The sequence below is a fragment of the Motacilla alba genome, chromosome 1A (genome assembly GCF_015832195.1).
Source record: "Motacilla alba alba isolate MOTALB_02 chromosome 1A, Motacilla_alba_V1.0_pri, whole genome shotgun sequence".
In the NCBI taxonomy this organism is placed as follows: Eukaryota; Metazoa; Chordata; class Aves; order Passeriformes; family Motacillidae; genus Motacilla; species Motacilla alba.
The window spans coordinates 46526723-46542271 of record NC_052031.1 but is presented as its reverse complement, the minus strand read 5'-3'; the positions used below and the strand labels follow the sequence as shown (position 1 = coordinate 46542271).

The window sequence follows — 15549 nt, the reverse complement described above, 5'->3', positions numbered from 1 at the left end:
GACACTACTACAGATAAAAACAGTGAGGAAATTTGATGTGAAAAACCTCCAGTCTGCTTGTTTCTCCCCATTTCTGGAAAATTACCAAAAAAGCTGACAGGACTAACAGTCCAGAATGCAGACTGGGTCAGCTACTCCAGCCACCGATTTCAGCCAATCCCATGTTTATTTCAAATGTAGTAGAGTTAATGTGATAAGTCACTCTGATACATTGCAGTCAAATTGGAGGATGTTTTTTTCCACTTTTTTCTCTGTCACATATATATTCTTCTTCCAAAATAAAATTACACATTTAAAAATAGGCATCTTGCTACCCCCCAAAAGCAGGATGCCTGTCTTTCACTGTCATGCCTAAAATCTTGCAATCAAAGATTTAAAAAAATTTGTAAGAGCTTAAAACCAAGCAAGAGATGAAGACAGATATTTATGTATCAAGCCTTATTTGAAACAGTATCACCTATATAATCACAGGAAAAAAATTTAACAGGATTTAGAAAACATTTGCAGTATTAGCACTGAAAAGGCACTGGAAGGATGGGTGGGTGTGCAAGATGAGATTTTGAAACAGATGGAGAAGTAGCAGGACTTAAAGGACAGGTGCTGTGGATGAAGTTCTCTCAGAGATCATGACAAGATTACACCAAGGAAGTCAGGCCTTTGTAGTAAATGTAGGAAGTGTATGGGAGTTATGGGACAAGACACCAGAGCTAAGAAAAGGAATATCCACAGCAGAATTCGATCTTGACACTGATTTAATATTTTGGAAATTAATCTGAAATCCCACTTCCATTTTATTTAGTTTAAACCGGGATGCATAAGAAAAAACCACTCAACTCCTTCAGATAAACAGAAATGAGCAAGCCAAAAGTTTATTTTCAAAATGGATTAATTCCATATTGTGCTGGACACTTGTTCACCAGTGAAACAGAAAATTAAGTTATGATGGGAAATAAAAGGAGAATGAATTTCAAGGTGGGGATACACAACACACACAGACACAAACCATCCCCTGAAGAGGAAGGATGGAGGACTAAGAACCTCCACGGAAAAAAAAAGGGTGCTGTGAGCAAAAGGACTGATGAGAAGAACAAAATGTTCAATAGCAAAGGCTGTATTAACAGTCATCTTTGTTGAGGAAACCAGGATATACAAGAATCAGTAGAAGCAATAAGGTAAATAACTGAGGGCTGTTTACAGAAGGTACTTTTCATTTTACAATTTCAAAGCAGTTTCAAATGAGGAGTGATCCTGTTATCAGAGCAACACATCTACTTCTGAGAGCAGCTGCTCTGCACTCTAGAGAAGATACAAGCCTTTGGAAATGCCATACGTGGCACCTACAACTACTAGTTGTATCAGCAAGAATGTTCACCAGATTTCCTATTTTCAATATTACCACTAATCAGAGAAAAACTTCAGGCAGGCATAGATCTAACCAGGGGGCACAGAAAAGATGAAATTCACCAGCCATGCTTTCTGTCCAGTTGGTGTTGGAAAGCCAAAGATCAAGGAAGAACACCAAGTGAGCAAGCACTCTTCTTTAAAAGATTAGGACATAAAATTAATTGACTAATGCCTCTCTTACTGTTAAGAGTAAGGAAACCAATATTTAAAACAGGCATTAAAGTTTTCATATACTGTCAGGTCAAGAGGAAAAGTATATGAAAATGTTTGACCATTTTGGCATCCAAATAAAGGGATGTGAGGCACCACTGTTTAAGTCACATTCTTGTTGCTAGGATATGGGATCAAATGCCTTTTTTACACATCACTTGGAGAAATTTTACAGCATGCTGACCTCCACAGCCATAACACATGGCCCAAACCCTCTTTTGAAAAGGTACAGTAGCAGAACACAGCCAAAACCCCGTATCAAATTATTATCCTGAGACCACAGGAAAGTGTCAGCTGCTATGCCACAAATTCTCTGTTTCCTTCCAAGACTGTATAAAACAAGGCTTGGAGTATGTGTCTGCTTGTTTGTTTTCAGGAAGTAGAAACAACCCAGGGAGAGGAGAGAAAAAGACAAAGACCAAATAAAAAAACCCCATGTGTCTCAAATAGAAATGCAATTATGTTCTGGGAAAATAGCAAGTCAGATAAGGAATCTTAGTATTAACTAAGGGAAAACATGTTAACCCTTATTCTGATATGTCATCCTTTTTTGTGCTGTAAATAGTCTTTAAATAATATGATCACAGCCAACATACAGAGATCTTCCCTTGTTTTACTAAAATCCTATCTAAAAGGTAGCATTAGGCAAGAAAGAATTTGATGTTCAAGGCAAATCCAACAGCTGGGGAGCACAGAGGCCAGAAAATTTAAAGCAGCAGAAGATGCAACACCATAAATAGTTCAAAAATGGAAGAGCTCAGTACTTAAGGTGGGAAGATGTTGGACCTTCTTAATAAAACAGTCAATACTTTGTCCTCTTTGCTACCAGCTACTGCTTCACAAAAACCTAAATGCAGCCATGACATGAAGACACACAAGCTAATCTGTCTGGATAAGGAATGCAACACCACTACCACAGACACTGCTGGGGGAACCCAAAATTATTAGAGCTGTCTACCCATTTATTGTCTCATTTCAAATATACATAATATTAATCAATAAGGATGTACATATTCAACAGATATAAGCCACAACATCAAAACTAAAAGGTCTTGAGAGAATGAAATTTTGGTTCTTCATTACATTCTATTACACAGACATATTACATTCAACCCCCATGTTCTGAAATATCAGGAACAGCTCACAGAAACCTATGGCAGCTTCTCTATCAGTCACCTGCATGGTTAAAATATCTTGATGAACTTTACAATGGTTATATTCAAAGACAATGAATAAAATATTTTTCCCCATCCTAAATAAGGTTAAATTCTTTATGCTTCATATCTGCCTGTGTCCACTTGACTCTTTCCTCTATTTAGATTTTTAATATATGTATGATATAGATAAAATGCTTCTGTTCAACAAGCATCTGGAGACAGCCTTGAGACATATGATTCAATTTTTAGGCTGCCCTGTGCAGAGTCAGAAACTGGACTTTATGATCCTTGTGGGTCCCTTCCAACTCAGGGGCTTCAATGATTTTTTTGGGAAGAATATGTACATATTGTGTAGGAGTAGTTTTGGAGGAGTTTGAACTACCTCATTATTATGTTCTACAGAGAGCTTACAATTAAGCTTTACATTCAGGGTAATTATGAAATTATTAAATGAAGTAAGAGCCAGTGTTTCAAAATGTCAAATATTTCATCTTGCGTAGAACTGATGAGGAAAGTGGACCAACCATTTTCAACTTTTTCCTAATACTTTTAACTCTGTGAGTTTGTTACTGTACTTCTATGTAACAAAATCAATGACTATCAATCACTCCGTAAATTCAAGAAATAAAATAATATATTTATATTTTCAAATTAATAAGCATACATCTCATTTTGTATGCATATGTCTCAAAACACACTGTTAATCTGAATCTTACCTTATTCTATGATCCCATACTATACCTATTCTTTTTGAACACACCACCAGGCAGTACGGTAGCAAAGATGATAGTGTACAAGCTATCACATTACAAAAAGTTTCCTGTTACTCTACAGTAAAATAAAAATAAAGGTACACACCCACCCACACTGCTGTCAGTAAATCAATCCTTCCCTTGGTATTATCTGCAGAACAAAGCATAGCTGCTGGCCAATATTCTCAGGATAGCTTGCATACAATCTAGGGTAAGACTGCTTGTAGCAACAATCACACTGTCCATGAAGAAGTCATTGGACTTGTCTCCTGAAGCACAGTTACACATTTATAATTTCACAGTAAACCATCTAATCCCACTCCAGAGAGCAGTAATAAGCTTAATATGGCCCTGAAAATGACAGCATGAAACATCTGCTACAGTTTGAAAAACAATACAGTGGGGGAAAGAAAAAAAAAGTTACTCTGGGAATCAATCATTCAAAAAGTTCATTTAAATATGGGTTGGGAAAAAATGTATGCCTGATGAATATGACACATTTCAAGTACATCCATAATAAAGCTATGAAGTCAATCATGTGTCACTGTGTCATTTCACTCGAAACTGCAGAATTAATTAATAATTAACTACTTCCTCTGAGAAACAAGCAACCAAATTCCACATAGAAACTATTTTTAAGGGAGAGCTTAATTAAAAAAAAATGTAGGTAGTTCCTGTATTCCTGCATCACAGAACAGACCCACCTGAAGCTGTGAGTTGATGAGTACAGCACAGCTCTGATTCTCAAATAAACAAAAGGCAATTTCAGCAAATTACATTTAACATGTCACACACAAGTATTTCAAATTAATGTGAATAATGCCTAAAGTAGAAACAGCAGCAGTTTAAAAGATACTGTTTTCTTAATGCAAGCTTCCTTACCACAAATACACCTAGTGAAATCAACTCAAATTTAGAAAGCCTAGAAAATACTATACTAACATATGAATTCATAGGAGTTATTAGATCTGCTTGTTTTGACATAAAAACCTTCAAAAGGGTTGATTAAATAGAGCAAGCAGACACAGACTCATGTGCCTGTTCCCACCCCTTTTTTTTACCACTAACTTGTCCACTATTAGCTACTTTAGGAATTTATAATCCTGTAAAAAACTGTGATCAAAGACCTTAAGAAACATGTGGCTTTTGTAGCAGAAGAGGGTTTCTACTACAAGACAGAATGTGAAGTTTCACCTGCACTTGGTTTCTTCTCCTGTTATATCTGAACCAGCCAAGTTGGTAACATTGACTAAAATACCCTAACATGGACTAACAAAAGAGCCAAGAGAAAGGAACTTCAGGTCTACTACAGCTAACTGTTCCATACAGCTAAACAGCTCTTATGATATGCATTGCCTTTCTACCAGGTCAGCTAGGGTATGATAAAGTCTTATACACATGAGTTCTCTGTACTTGGACACCACTTTCTTTGCCCAACCCCACCAGACAGATGTATCTGTAATTATATGAGGAAACTAGGAAAATTCTGTAATTAAATACTTGCTACTGATAGATTAAAAACAAACAAAGAAGAGGAATTACTTTTTTCAAACAGAAAATAAAAGGGATTCATTGAGAGACCTGTATTCTAGATGCAGATTAAAAAAAAATAAACTGGAAACTATCAAGTCAGCACACAAGAAAAGAGCCATGAGGTCATCTCCTGACTGTCAAATTATTTGTACTTCAGAAGCAGTTAAAGCACTAAAATAAATACAAATAATATAAACCCATAACCCAGCAAACTAAACCAGAACTAAGACTTCAGCTGATTACCGGCAGCAGGAAAGAAAAAGGAGTAACCTGTCCTTGTGCAAAATATTCTTTTTTCAAGATATATCAAAGCTGACATATATCAGCTGAGATGTGTTTGAACTGCAGGAACTGCTATCTAATTGTCAGCCAGTCGACTAACAGTATTTTCTAAAACAAGAGATTAAAACCAACACAAAGGAACTTTCCATGGTTACTACAGCAGATGTTTATTTTGGTTTCAGCACAATATTTGCCAAAAATATTTTTTGATTAATTGGTTGTAGCAGTTGCATACAAAAAAAGGACATACTTAAATATCAATTCAGTTACCTTAAAACGTATGGGGGAAGCACATGGCCTGGGCTGTGCATCAACCAGTACCACACAACCTGCTCTTCAGAAGTTGAAAAAAAGGCTACAAGTCTCCTACAAACACCAAAAGTTCCACTTTCAAACTGCTAACTAAAATTAAAATAATGCAATACTTTTGCAAACCTGGAATCAACCTGAACAGATCTTTTTCATCCTTAAAGGATTTTTCTGGTCCCCCAGGTCATAAGATAGTCTTGTTACTGACCCCTCAAAGTAGAAGTTTTTACAACTGAGTGGTAGAGTTGAAAAGTGATGTCCTGTTATTTTTCTGAAAGTTGTACGTAGTTTAGTGGAAAGGGAGCAACAGCGCAGCTGTGGATGCTGTACTTGGTTACTCCATGTCAGAAAAAACTTTTTTTGTGCAACCAATATCAGTCATTTTAGGCTTAAAACTTTGCTATTGCCAGTGTAAAAAGTTTTGAATTACTTGCACTAGCAGTACGGACCATGTTTATACTTGAATCAGCCTTCAACAGTACAGTAGCTGCAACAAGCCTCCAAAGAGGACAAAGTACAGCAAAGTAACAGCCAAATTAGTTCTTGAACTAGAGCACAAAAAACCCACTAACTTTTTCCCAGGTCACTTATAGTAAAGCTAGTACTTCTAAAACCCATGGAAAGAAAATAATGCTGGCAACATCTCAAGGAGCACTTTTCTCCACCTCAAGGCTACAAAGAGCTAACAGGGACTTTCTACCTGCAGTTCATTATTCATGTAATACAATTTTTTTCCCCTGTTACAAGAAAAGAATTTGTTTGGGACAAACTAAATTAGAAGTATGGAAGAACTTCAAACCCCAGAAGTAAACTGTTAATCAAGACAATTATTGTTACAATTAGCTCCTTAGTTGCGATGTTTGATGCAAGAGCCTATTAATCCACTCAGGGCAGCCAGCCTAAACTGGCCTGACTGCACATTTATTTTTCTCCAAGATCACAGCCCTCAGAATCAGGATGAATCCTCTTACACACATTGCAAGCATCCATTCAGTGAGGATTAGCATAATATTAAGGCCACCTGAAGTACAAAATGAACAGCATGGAATGTTTTACTGTGCAGCCATTCGGTTATGCGCAACAGGGATGACCCAGCCAAGACACCTGAAACAAATTACCATCATCACAATTTTTTGCACGACTTGAAGAACTCTGGTCAACACCTGCATGCCAATGTCAAAGTCACAATGCACTTCCAGGGCCTATTCTGAAGTAAAGCCAGTCTGGCAAGACTGAAGAAACAAAATACCAATCTGCTTTGGCACAAAATTAAGCGGGCACATAATACTCCACCTTCCTTATAAAGCTCAACATTTACAAGGCTAGATATCCAGTTACTTTTTTTTTTTAATAAAAAGGACCTATTTAAAATAATATTCCTCCCTCTGTTCATAACCTAGTACAACAGTCAAGAGATAACAGTCTGCTGCTTGTTGCTGGCTATTTTCTTTTCCTGTTCTGACTCAGAGAAGCTGAGAGCATGAATTAAGTCATATTCACTGCTGTCTCTATTCACTTACCTGATATAGGGATCCCTCCCAGACCTGTGCTGTGTTGTGGTGGGAGATTCAAGTCCAAGAAATTACTATTTGAGGTGGGATTTGCTGTGTGGTTCAAGTGCATGATGCTATTGCGTGGGAAGGCCATCCAAGGATAGCGAGCTGCTTGGCCTGGAAAACTGAAGGAGTTGTAAACTGCTCGATGCTGTTGAAACTGTGGAAACCTCTGTGGCATGACCGGAAAGGTGCTACTGAGAGAGTTGGCATTTGTGGGTGCAGCAGGATGCAGGAATCCAGAACCTGGCCCTTTGGCAGTTGTAGTGTGTGGGGTAGGGTTCTGAAGAGATGTGGGCGAAAGGGAAGGTTGGTCTTGGACTGACAGTTCCTTCTCAATCAGGTCTGCTAAGGCTTTGCGGGTGATGTCAAAGGGATCAAACCCTAAGTCGTCCTCTTGCTGTTTGGAGGAACCAAACCCAAAAGCTGCTTGCCAGTCTGTGGAGGAGGATACTGGTATAGTTTCTGTTAAAGAAGAAAGGAACAGGATTTAGAACAAGAATTAAAAATCATTTTTCCATATAACAACTTCAGTCTGTGTATCTGACTGTGGTCTTTTATCTTCCATATAATACTACTTTATACGTTCCCCAAGGATACTTTATTCATCAGCTTAGAATGCTATTTTCAGATCAAACTGTCACACACTTCTACTAAAGGTGAAGTGCTAGAAGTAGTAAATAACATTTTTAGTGCACAGCTGCACTGTTCTTGAACTAAGGAAAAACCTTATCCAGAAAGTATTTTCAGGAATAGTCCCAAGTAGAAGGAGACCAATGACCACTTGCTTAGAACCTTCTATGCCCCATACTACTTCATGGAAGTGTGAACAAGCAGAGCATAAATAAGGTTGTTACTCAGTTCAGTATTTTGCTTTCACCATTAATGCTGTGCAAAAAAAGATAAGCAGGATGTTCCCTCTCAAAAGGAAAAGCCTCAGAGCAGTAGTTAAAAAATCAAAACGGAAACCAACAAAACCCACAAAACATCCCCTGCTGTCTACCATTATGAAGAGAAACAAGTCAAATTCTTGAGGAGACACAATGATAAAACAAAAAAGGGAACTGCATTACAAGATATTGTTAAATATTTTCAGGCAGTAATGCAAAAACAGTTATCAGAATTTGTCCTCATTTTCAGTTACTAATTCTTTTCACGACTGTGTTAAGTTTGCTATTCAGGTTCAGTGAATTCTGGCCTATCCTCATATTATGCTTCCTCAAAATTGTACTTTGCAGGTTGCTCGACCACAAGGTAGCATCACTCGCAATACTAACTCCCTCTGCTGGTGGGGACCTGGCGTGCTGCTGTAAGAAGGTTCAGTATCCTCTCAGAGAAGAAATCGACACTTCTATTTTCAATCTAAAATCCATGATGATAAAGAGTTGCTAGACCAACAAGAACTTGTCCTTTGCATTCTTATTTAAACCACAACCATGAACTTTATATTAACTATGATCTCTACTACCTGGAAATTACCTCTCACTGCTACTTAATCCTCACAAAATTGGTGCATCAAGTGCCTTAGCAGAAAGGAATTTCCTTGGTAATAAATACTGTTTACAAACATTACATGATACCCAGGAGCAAGATAAACATCAAAAGATTACTAATCACTAAGTAAACCAATAATATAATATTATTTACATTCAATTTTTTACTGATATTGTTTCATTTAGTTTTCTAATAATTCCCTCAGAGTTATCTGTGAGCTCTTCAATACTGTTAACCATTCCCAAGACTATATAATTACAACTAAAGCAATATTTTGTGCATATGACAAGGTATTTCATAGGAAAGTACCTGAAAAATACAGATATATTTCAGCTGATGAAATTAAACATAACTTGTCTGAATTTATAGAATCTCACTTCAAAGAGATGGATGAGACACCTTCAGATAACAATGCAGGATACTAAGAAAGTTCCAAATTCTACACAACAGCTTTTGATATTAGAATTACAGGTTATCACATGGAAATATATTGATACCCTGTATTTTCCCCGCTCTCAATAAAAACCTGTAACACTCAATATTAAAGCATACATGTCACATCCTATGCATGTTGCTAAGAAAAACTAAAATAAGCACTCTGATAATTTAGCCATGCAGCTTGAAAGCTCTGCAAAGTTTTTTTAAGAAGAAACCCTTAGGTCAGTGCAATTCACCTGCAGTTAAGTGACAAATTTTAACCATTTGTAAGGGGGGAAAAGACAGTATGGGACAAGTTCTAGAGTTTTAGGTCCTACAGAGTTTTAAGCTCTGTACAACTCTGTACAAGTTTTAAGCAACTGGAAAAGAAAGCAACACCCAGCCATGTAACCTGTGGATGTACCTGATGTGAAGAGGCTCTGTGGTTCTGGTGCTGTGGGCCAGTCACTCGAAGTCTGTGGAGAGCTGGGGAATGGAGGAAGCCCACTAGGGATGGGGTTAGGGTGCCGGAAGTTGTCAGAGAAGAGTGACTGTGATTCTGTTACAGCCCCTTCAAAAGGAGACCGTGCACTGTGATTAGATGAACTGATGGGTATAACTGGATTGGGTTTTGTTAAACCAGGTGGTGGTGAAGGTGTGTCACTGTTTGTTATCTACAAGCAAGTGAGAAAGAGAAAAATTAGGACATGAGTTTATATATAAAATATTCTTCACTTACTCAGATGAAAAGTTTCCTCAAAACTAGGTTTTTTAATATACAGTTCAGCACAAGGTCAAACAAAAAAAAATCAACCTAGCATTTTTAAATTTTGTTTAAAATTATCACAGAATAAACTAAAGTGGAATAAGACCTCCGAAATCATTGAGTCCAACCTATGATTAAACATCACCTTGTAAACTAGATCATGGCACTAAGTGCCACATCTGTCTTTCCTTAAACACCTCCAGAGATGGCGACTCCATCACCTCCTGGGACAGCCCATTCCAATTCCCAATTATGACACACTTCAGAAAATACATGCTTCTCCAACTGCAAGCTGCATTAAGTTCCTCAAACCCACTTGTAACTTTCAGAGCACTTATCTTTGTGTCTTACCTGCTGAGAGCTGTCACCATTTCCTATACTGAGGGAATCTGAAGGTTTATCGATAGGGCTGCAAAAGTGGGAGGGAAAAAGACAGTAAGAGACTCAAGTATTTAATGTGAAAAATCAACATTTGCATTTGTAGTGGAAGAAAAGCCTTAAAATTAAGACAAAAATTAAAAAGTAGGAATTAAGAAGGAAAAAAGTCCACTTATTTTTGAGACTGTTTTTTAATCATAAGCATTCCAATCATTTGTCATATACTGTAATACTTCTTTTCACCACTCCCCATTCTGCTTGTTGACTGCCTTAAGGAACAAAAGTAAAGTTTTGAACATGTTCATAGCAACTCTATGCCACACAAAACCCTAAAGTCTATACTATGATAGTATTTTGTAACAGTCAGTTCCATCTATGATACTACTGTAAAGAAACTGTAAAAGATCTATTTTCCAAACACACAAGTATTCTGTTTCCATACAAATCCTAAATAAATCTGGGAGAGAAAAACATTAAATTAACGATTTCATCGTGGTGGTAAGTTAAGCTTCCCACCAGCCCTTAAGATTGAGGTTTGAGATGACAGAAGGGAAAAAAAAAGGCATAAAAACTGCCAAAAATATGGATAATATAAGATACAGCAGAAAACCACCTCAGAAAGCCATTCACTGCAAATTATTGTGGCTTGGCTGAAATGGCACATCTCAGGATTCAGGATTCTTATGGGCATCTGTGAGTTGCCTCAATTATGCTAAATACCACACTAATGAAATGGTATTATTGAAGTTCATACTAAAATCTTTGCTTTGCAATTTCAAGGTACTCTCATTTGCATCTACCCATGAAAAAAGATGCACAAGCATCAGGCTCCACAGACCAATACACACATTCTACAAACAAGCATCAGAATTAAGAACATGAATTTCAGTTCCACTAAAAGGCCACAACATGATACAAGTCAAATTACAGTCATGATGTTGAAAAACATATGTAACAATTTCTTTTAACTGGGTGCAGACTTCAGATTCTAGACAAACCTTGTTTTCAAACAGCCCTTGGTGCTGCAAAATTTAATTACTGAATACAGCCATATAGTAAGGTCAACAATTTGTAAGATTTCTTCCACTTGTAATTTTTCCCTTACCCCAAAATGAGTAATCAAAACCCAGCAGAATTCTCCATATGAAAAGAAACTGTGTAAGAGTAATCATCAATACCTTTTTTTTTGTGAAAAAAGAGTACTGATTGAGTCAGTATCTCAAACAGATAAATTAAGCTGAAATACTTATGACTTACATAAAAGAAAAATCACTGCATTACTCCAGTGAAGATTTACAAATACTCTCTACCTAGTGATCCAACAGCATGAAAAAAGCTCTTCCACTTGAAATGCACTGATTTTGGTCAGTAATTTCTAAACTCCTATAGCACACAAGTCTGCTGTAGACTCTTCATTACACAATCAATTCTGATTGAAGAGCTGATATTCCAGTCAAATTATTTTCCTACCGAGCTAACATTCACCATAGTGCAGTTTAAAAAGCTATGAGTAAGACAGCTTTTAGTAATAATCTAAATGATGAAAATGTCTATTATACTTGAACCTGCCTAAGGAGCCTTTATTTGCAAGACAGACTTCCAGCTCTTAGGAATGAATAAGGCTCATTATCTATTCACTACAATATTTTTATTTACATTAAATACATTATTTTCAGGAAAAAAAAATAATTGCACATCACTACTGAGATGCAATTCACAGGCTCTGATTGCTCCTCAGTGGGACTGCTATTTAGCCTAACAAGAAGGTACCACTTCCAACAACACTCTCCATTGTAATGCATTGGTTCAATATTGATATAAAATAAAGACTGGCTACCTAATCAGCAGCACCACTGCTTGAAATATTAGGGTTTACTTTGCTTTTTTCCCATCCAACCTCTGAATGAGCCGAATGTTTATTACCTAAAGAGGTCCATAAAAAACAAACCAGCATGACTACAGACTAAGACTGTAACTGCTAGTGATGCGTAAGGTGGAAGAGGACACCAGTTCTACTCAAGAAGGGCATTAAAATAAAAGTTGGCTGGCAATAAGAGATTATTGTAAGCAGATGAATTACTTCCTCTAGACAAAGAAGCCTCAGTTCAACCTGCTGCCCTGATGTCCCTCTGAGTGCTAACTGGGGAACCCTTTCCTCTGTGTTGTGTTTCTGGAACACATCACTGGAAGGAAATTAGATATTTTAGCCCTAACATTTAACTTCCTCTACTGAAGCTTTTCCAAGTGACAAACCTCCTGATGTACAGCAAATAGCATGCTACTTTTGTGGAAGCTTCTGTAAGAAAAAAAAGGAAGGGCTCAGCTCTGACTGGGACTGTACAGCTGTACAAGCTGTTGATCCCTTGGTTATTCTGCTCCCCTCAGCCATTACCTGTACTGTCACTTACTAACTTCATGTTAGGGTTCTCCTGCACAGTGTGCCACTCAGTCTTTTTAACACGGGCTACACTAAGCCCAGCTTTTTGCGACCTGATCAGGATTTGTATCCAGCTCTCCAAGCAGAGAGACTGAAGAATCATTCCCTCCACGCCAATCAGTGAGAGAGAAAGCAAGCTGTCTGAAGTACAAAAGGCAGCACAATTACCCGAAATCTGAGTCTGCACCATCTGGAGTCATGTGTTCTGGGTCTGTGCCATTTTCTAATATAGGAGGCGTTTTCCTGTGTTCCATTGTTAAACCGTTGGCCGATTTACTTGAACTCTGTAATGATGGCCAGGCATCTTTGTTATTACTGTTGGGTCTGGAAAAAGGCAAGAGTAAAATAAAAAAAAAATAGAAGAGTTCAAGTTATGAAGAAAGTGTTTTCAAAAATTGTAAACACTGGGGAAACAAATCTTTGTGCCAGACAATCCATAAGAATAGATTTATCTGGATATTATTTTTCAGATTTTAAAAGGTGATGACATAAAAAAATTAGTGGGATAGGGTATAGAGAAAACCAGAGGGAATTCTGTTTTCTTTCCTGAATAGATAGCTGCTTTGCCAATCCTAAAGTCCAAACTTGCCTGTTTGAGGAAGAGGAAAAAAAAAAGGTAAATAAAAATTTTAAATGCCATCAATAGTTCAAGTGTCCAGACCTCTGTATATCTCATGTAGAATTACTTGCTTTAGCCCATAACTATTTTTAAGTTCTCTAAGTCATGAGCTAAGTCATACTTTTTTAAATTTATGTTTTATATTCCAGGTCCTATCAAGTCTGGCCACAATAGATGAAGTTTCATACCTACAGAGGAGTCCACAGCTTTACTAACAGACCATGAGACCAGCCAGACAAACACATTGTTCACGTTACTGCTCCCTACATTTCTAGTTTAAAACCATAATTACTTCCCTTTTATAAAGTAATATTACATTTCACTTTAGAGTGCACATGAGAACTGAAAAAAATTCAAGAGAGGACTCAAAGCCCAAGTTTTTGCTGTAAATGGTTACATTCTGTACAAATTTAAGCAAAATGGAATACAGTCTGTAACCAAATGGATTCAAATACAGTGTTGTCTGTCAACCCTGCAATCTTATTATAAAAGATCTCTTCTGTGTTCTCAATTTCTTCTATGTTACCTGCAGCTTTTCATTTTCTTCTATTAGGAGCTGGTTTTAGTGTCCAAGTCTTGTCTTCGTAAGAAAGCAGCTTTCACCAAAAAAATATTTTAACATATATGTCCTTCCTGATGCTCCTCTATGTTAGTATGTTCCTAGTACATGGTCCAACATTTACTCTACATTTTTAGGTCCATTTACTAATTTCACTGTCAGAATCTGGAAATTTCAGTAACTGCTCATAGCAACACAAATGCTTCCTACTTCCACTCAGATAAAATTAGTAATAGTAGCTCCCCTCAAATCTCAGTACTTTAAGATTTGCTATTCTGTATCCATCTGTTCTCAGCTACATATACAATATGTACATAGATGAGTACCTTGACCTGATCTATAGCTCTTACCTTGGCTTTGCTCACATTTCCACTAAGTTAGAGCTAACGAGTGGATCAGATACAGAACATGAGGGAATGAAGAGACAGCAGCAGAGCAGAATATCTGTTAATAGTGTCATTGTACAAAAATGAACTGAAATCTGGATTATCAAAATTGTCAATCTATTTATTTTAAATACCCAAATTTATGTTCACTACAGCGCGAAGCCATGTCTATACTGTAACTTTAAAATGGCAGTTAAAAGTTTTTCATCCAAGGAAAAAGGGAAAGACAAAAAAATTGGTGTGTGTTTTGAGGTGGGGGGTTTTGTGTCTGTGGGTCTTTTTGTTTTAGTTATGTTCCGGCTGCATGTCTCTGAAGGGCTGTTCTCTAAAAGATCAGTATGTGCTTAATAATTGGTTCTTGTAGCATAAGAAAACATTCATTTCAGGTCTTCAGTAAAATGTCATCAAGAAAATAAAAAAAGCTTGATCTGTTTTACATGTGGAATATATCTCCAGTTTTAAGAGAACACAGTCACCATGACTATCAAGTAACTATAGCAGGAGACAAGTACACGGAGAGTCCCTAGGGGATTTTAACAGTTGTCTTCAGCAGGAAGAAAAGGTCTGCAAGCAGGACCTTTCAAATTAAAACTACTGTAGAAAAACACTTATCAGAGTTCAACAAACTCTTTTCTACTACTGGATATTTATAATTAAGTATCTACTACTTAGAACTCAACTTCTGTTCCATTCCGTTATGAAACAAATTCTTCACACCAGAAACACAAGAACCACTTCTTCAGAGTTGTCAGAGGCTGTGACAAACTGCTAGAAACACGAATATCCTATCAATGAATCCTGCAAAAACGATCCTACAAGAACCCAATTGGGTAGAAACTGTGAAAGAACAATGTGCGTTCACCAGTGCAAAAGCTACGACAAAACACGTCCAAATCCCACCTGCAGGAAATTCACTTTGCAACCCTAAAGGTGGTACCTGGGCATTAGCAAAGAACAGAGTCTGAGCTGTGATTATGCTGTTCAACTGGCTAGAGAAATTACCACTGGCTGCCTTTAGAGTAACACATCATTTTTTTCTGTGAGTGCTAAATGTTAGCACCACAGACTGGCCAAGCTCCCACTCCTAATTGCTTCCTAAAGGCATAAAAGTTTGCTGCAGTTTCAGATAGTGCATCCTTCCCACACTGGTATAATTTATTTTGCTGGGATCTAATCAGGTTTCAAATGAAAATAAGTTCAGATTTCAAACTTAAATAATCAATACCCAAGTTCAAGAAGTGGTGTATTTGTTTTGCTTGCTGCACTTTACCTTTGAAGTCAATATTGAACCAG

General features: G+C 37.1%; 1 protein-coding gene across 8 annotated transcripts in view; it reads right to left on the bottom strand.

Annotated features, from left to right (window-relative positions):
• Positions 1–15549, bottom strand: part of CNOT4 (CCR4-NOT transcription complex subunit 4) — a 76796-nt gene that overhangs the window by 9933 nt on the left and 51314 nt on the right. For 4 of the 8 annotated variants that reach the window (XM_038154897.1, XM_038154904.1, XM_038154901.1 and 1 more), the window contains 4 exons: positions 12861–13016; positions 10229–10286; positions 9536–9785; positions 7168–7665 (listed from right to left, as the gene is read on the bottom strand). In XM_038154897.1, the coding sequence (XP_038010825.1) occupies positions 7168–7665; positions 9536–9785; positions 10229–10286; positions 12861–13016 (962 nt within the window). The remainder of the gene's footprint in view (positions 1–7167; positions 7666–9535; positions 9786–10228; positions 10287–12860; positions 13017–15549) is intronic. The other 4 variants (XM_038154902.1, XM_038154905.1, XM_038154903.1 and 1 more) reach the window with 1 other exon arrangement.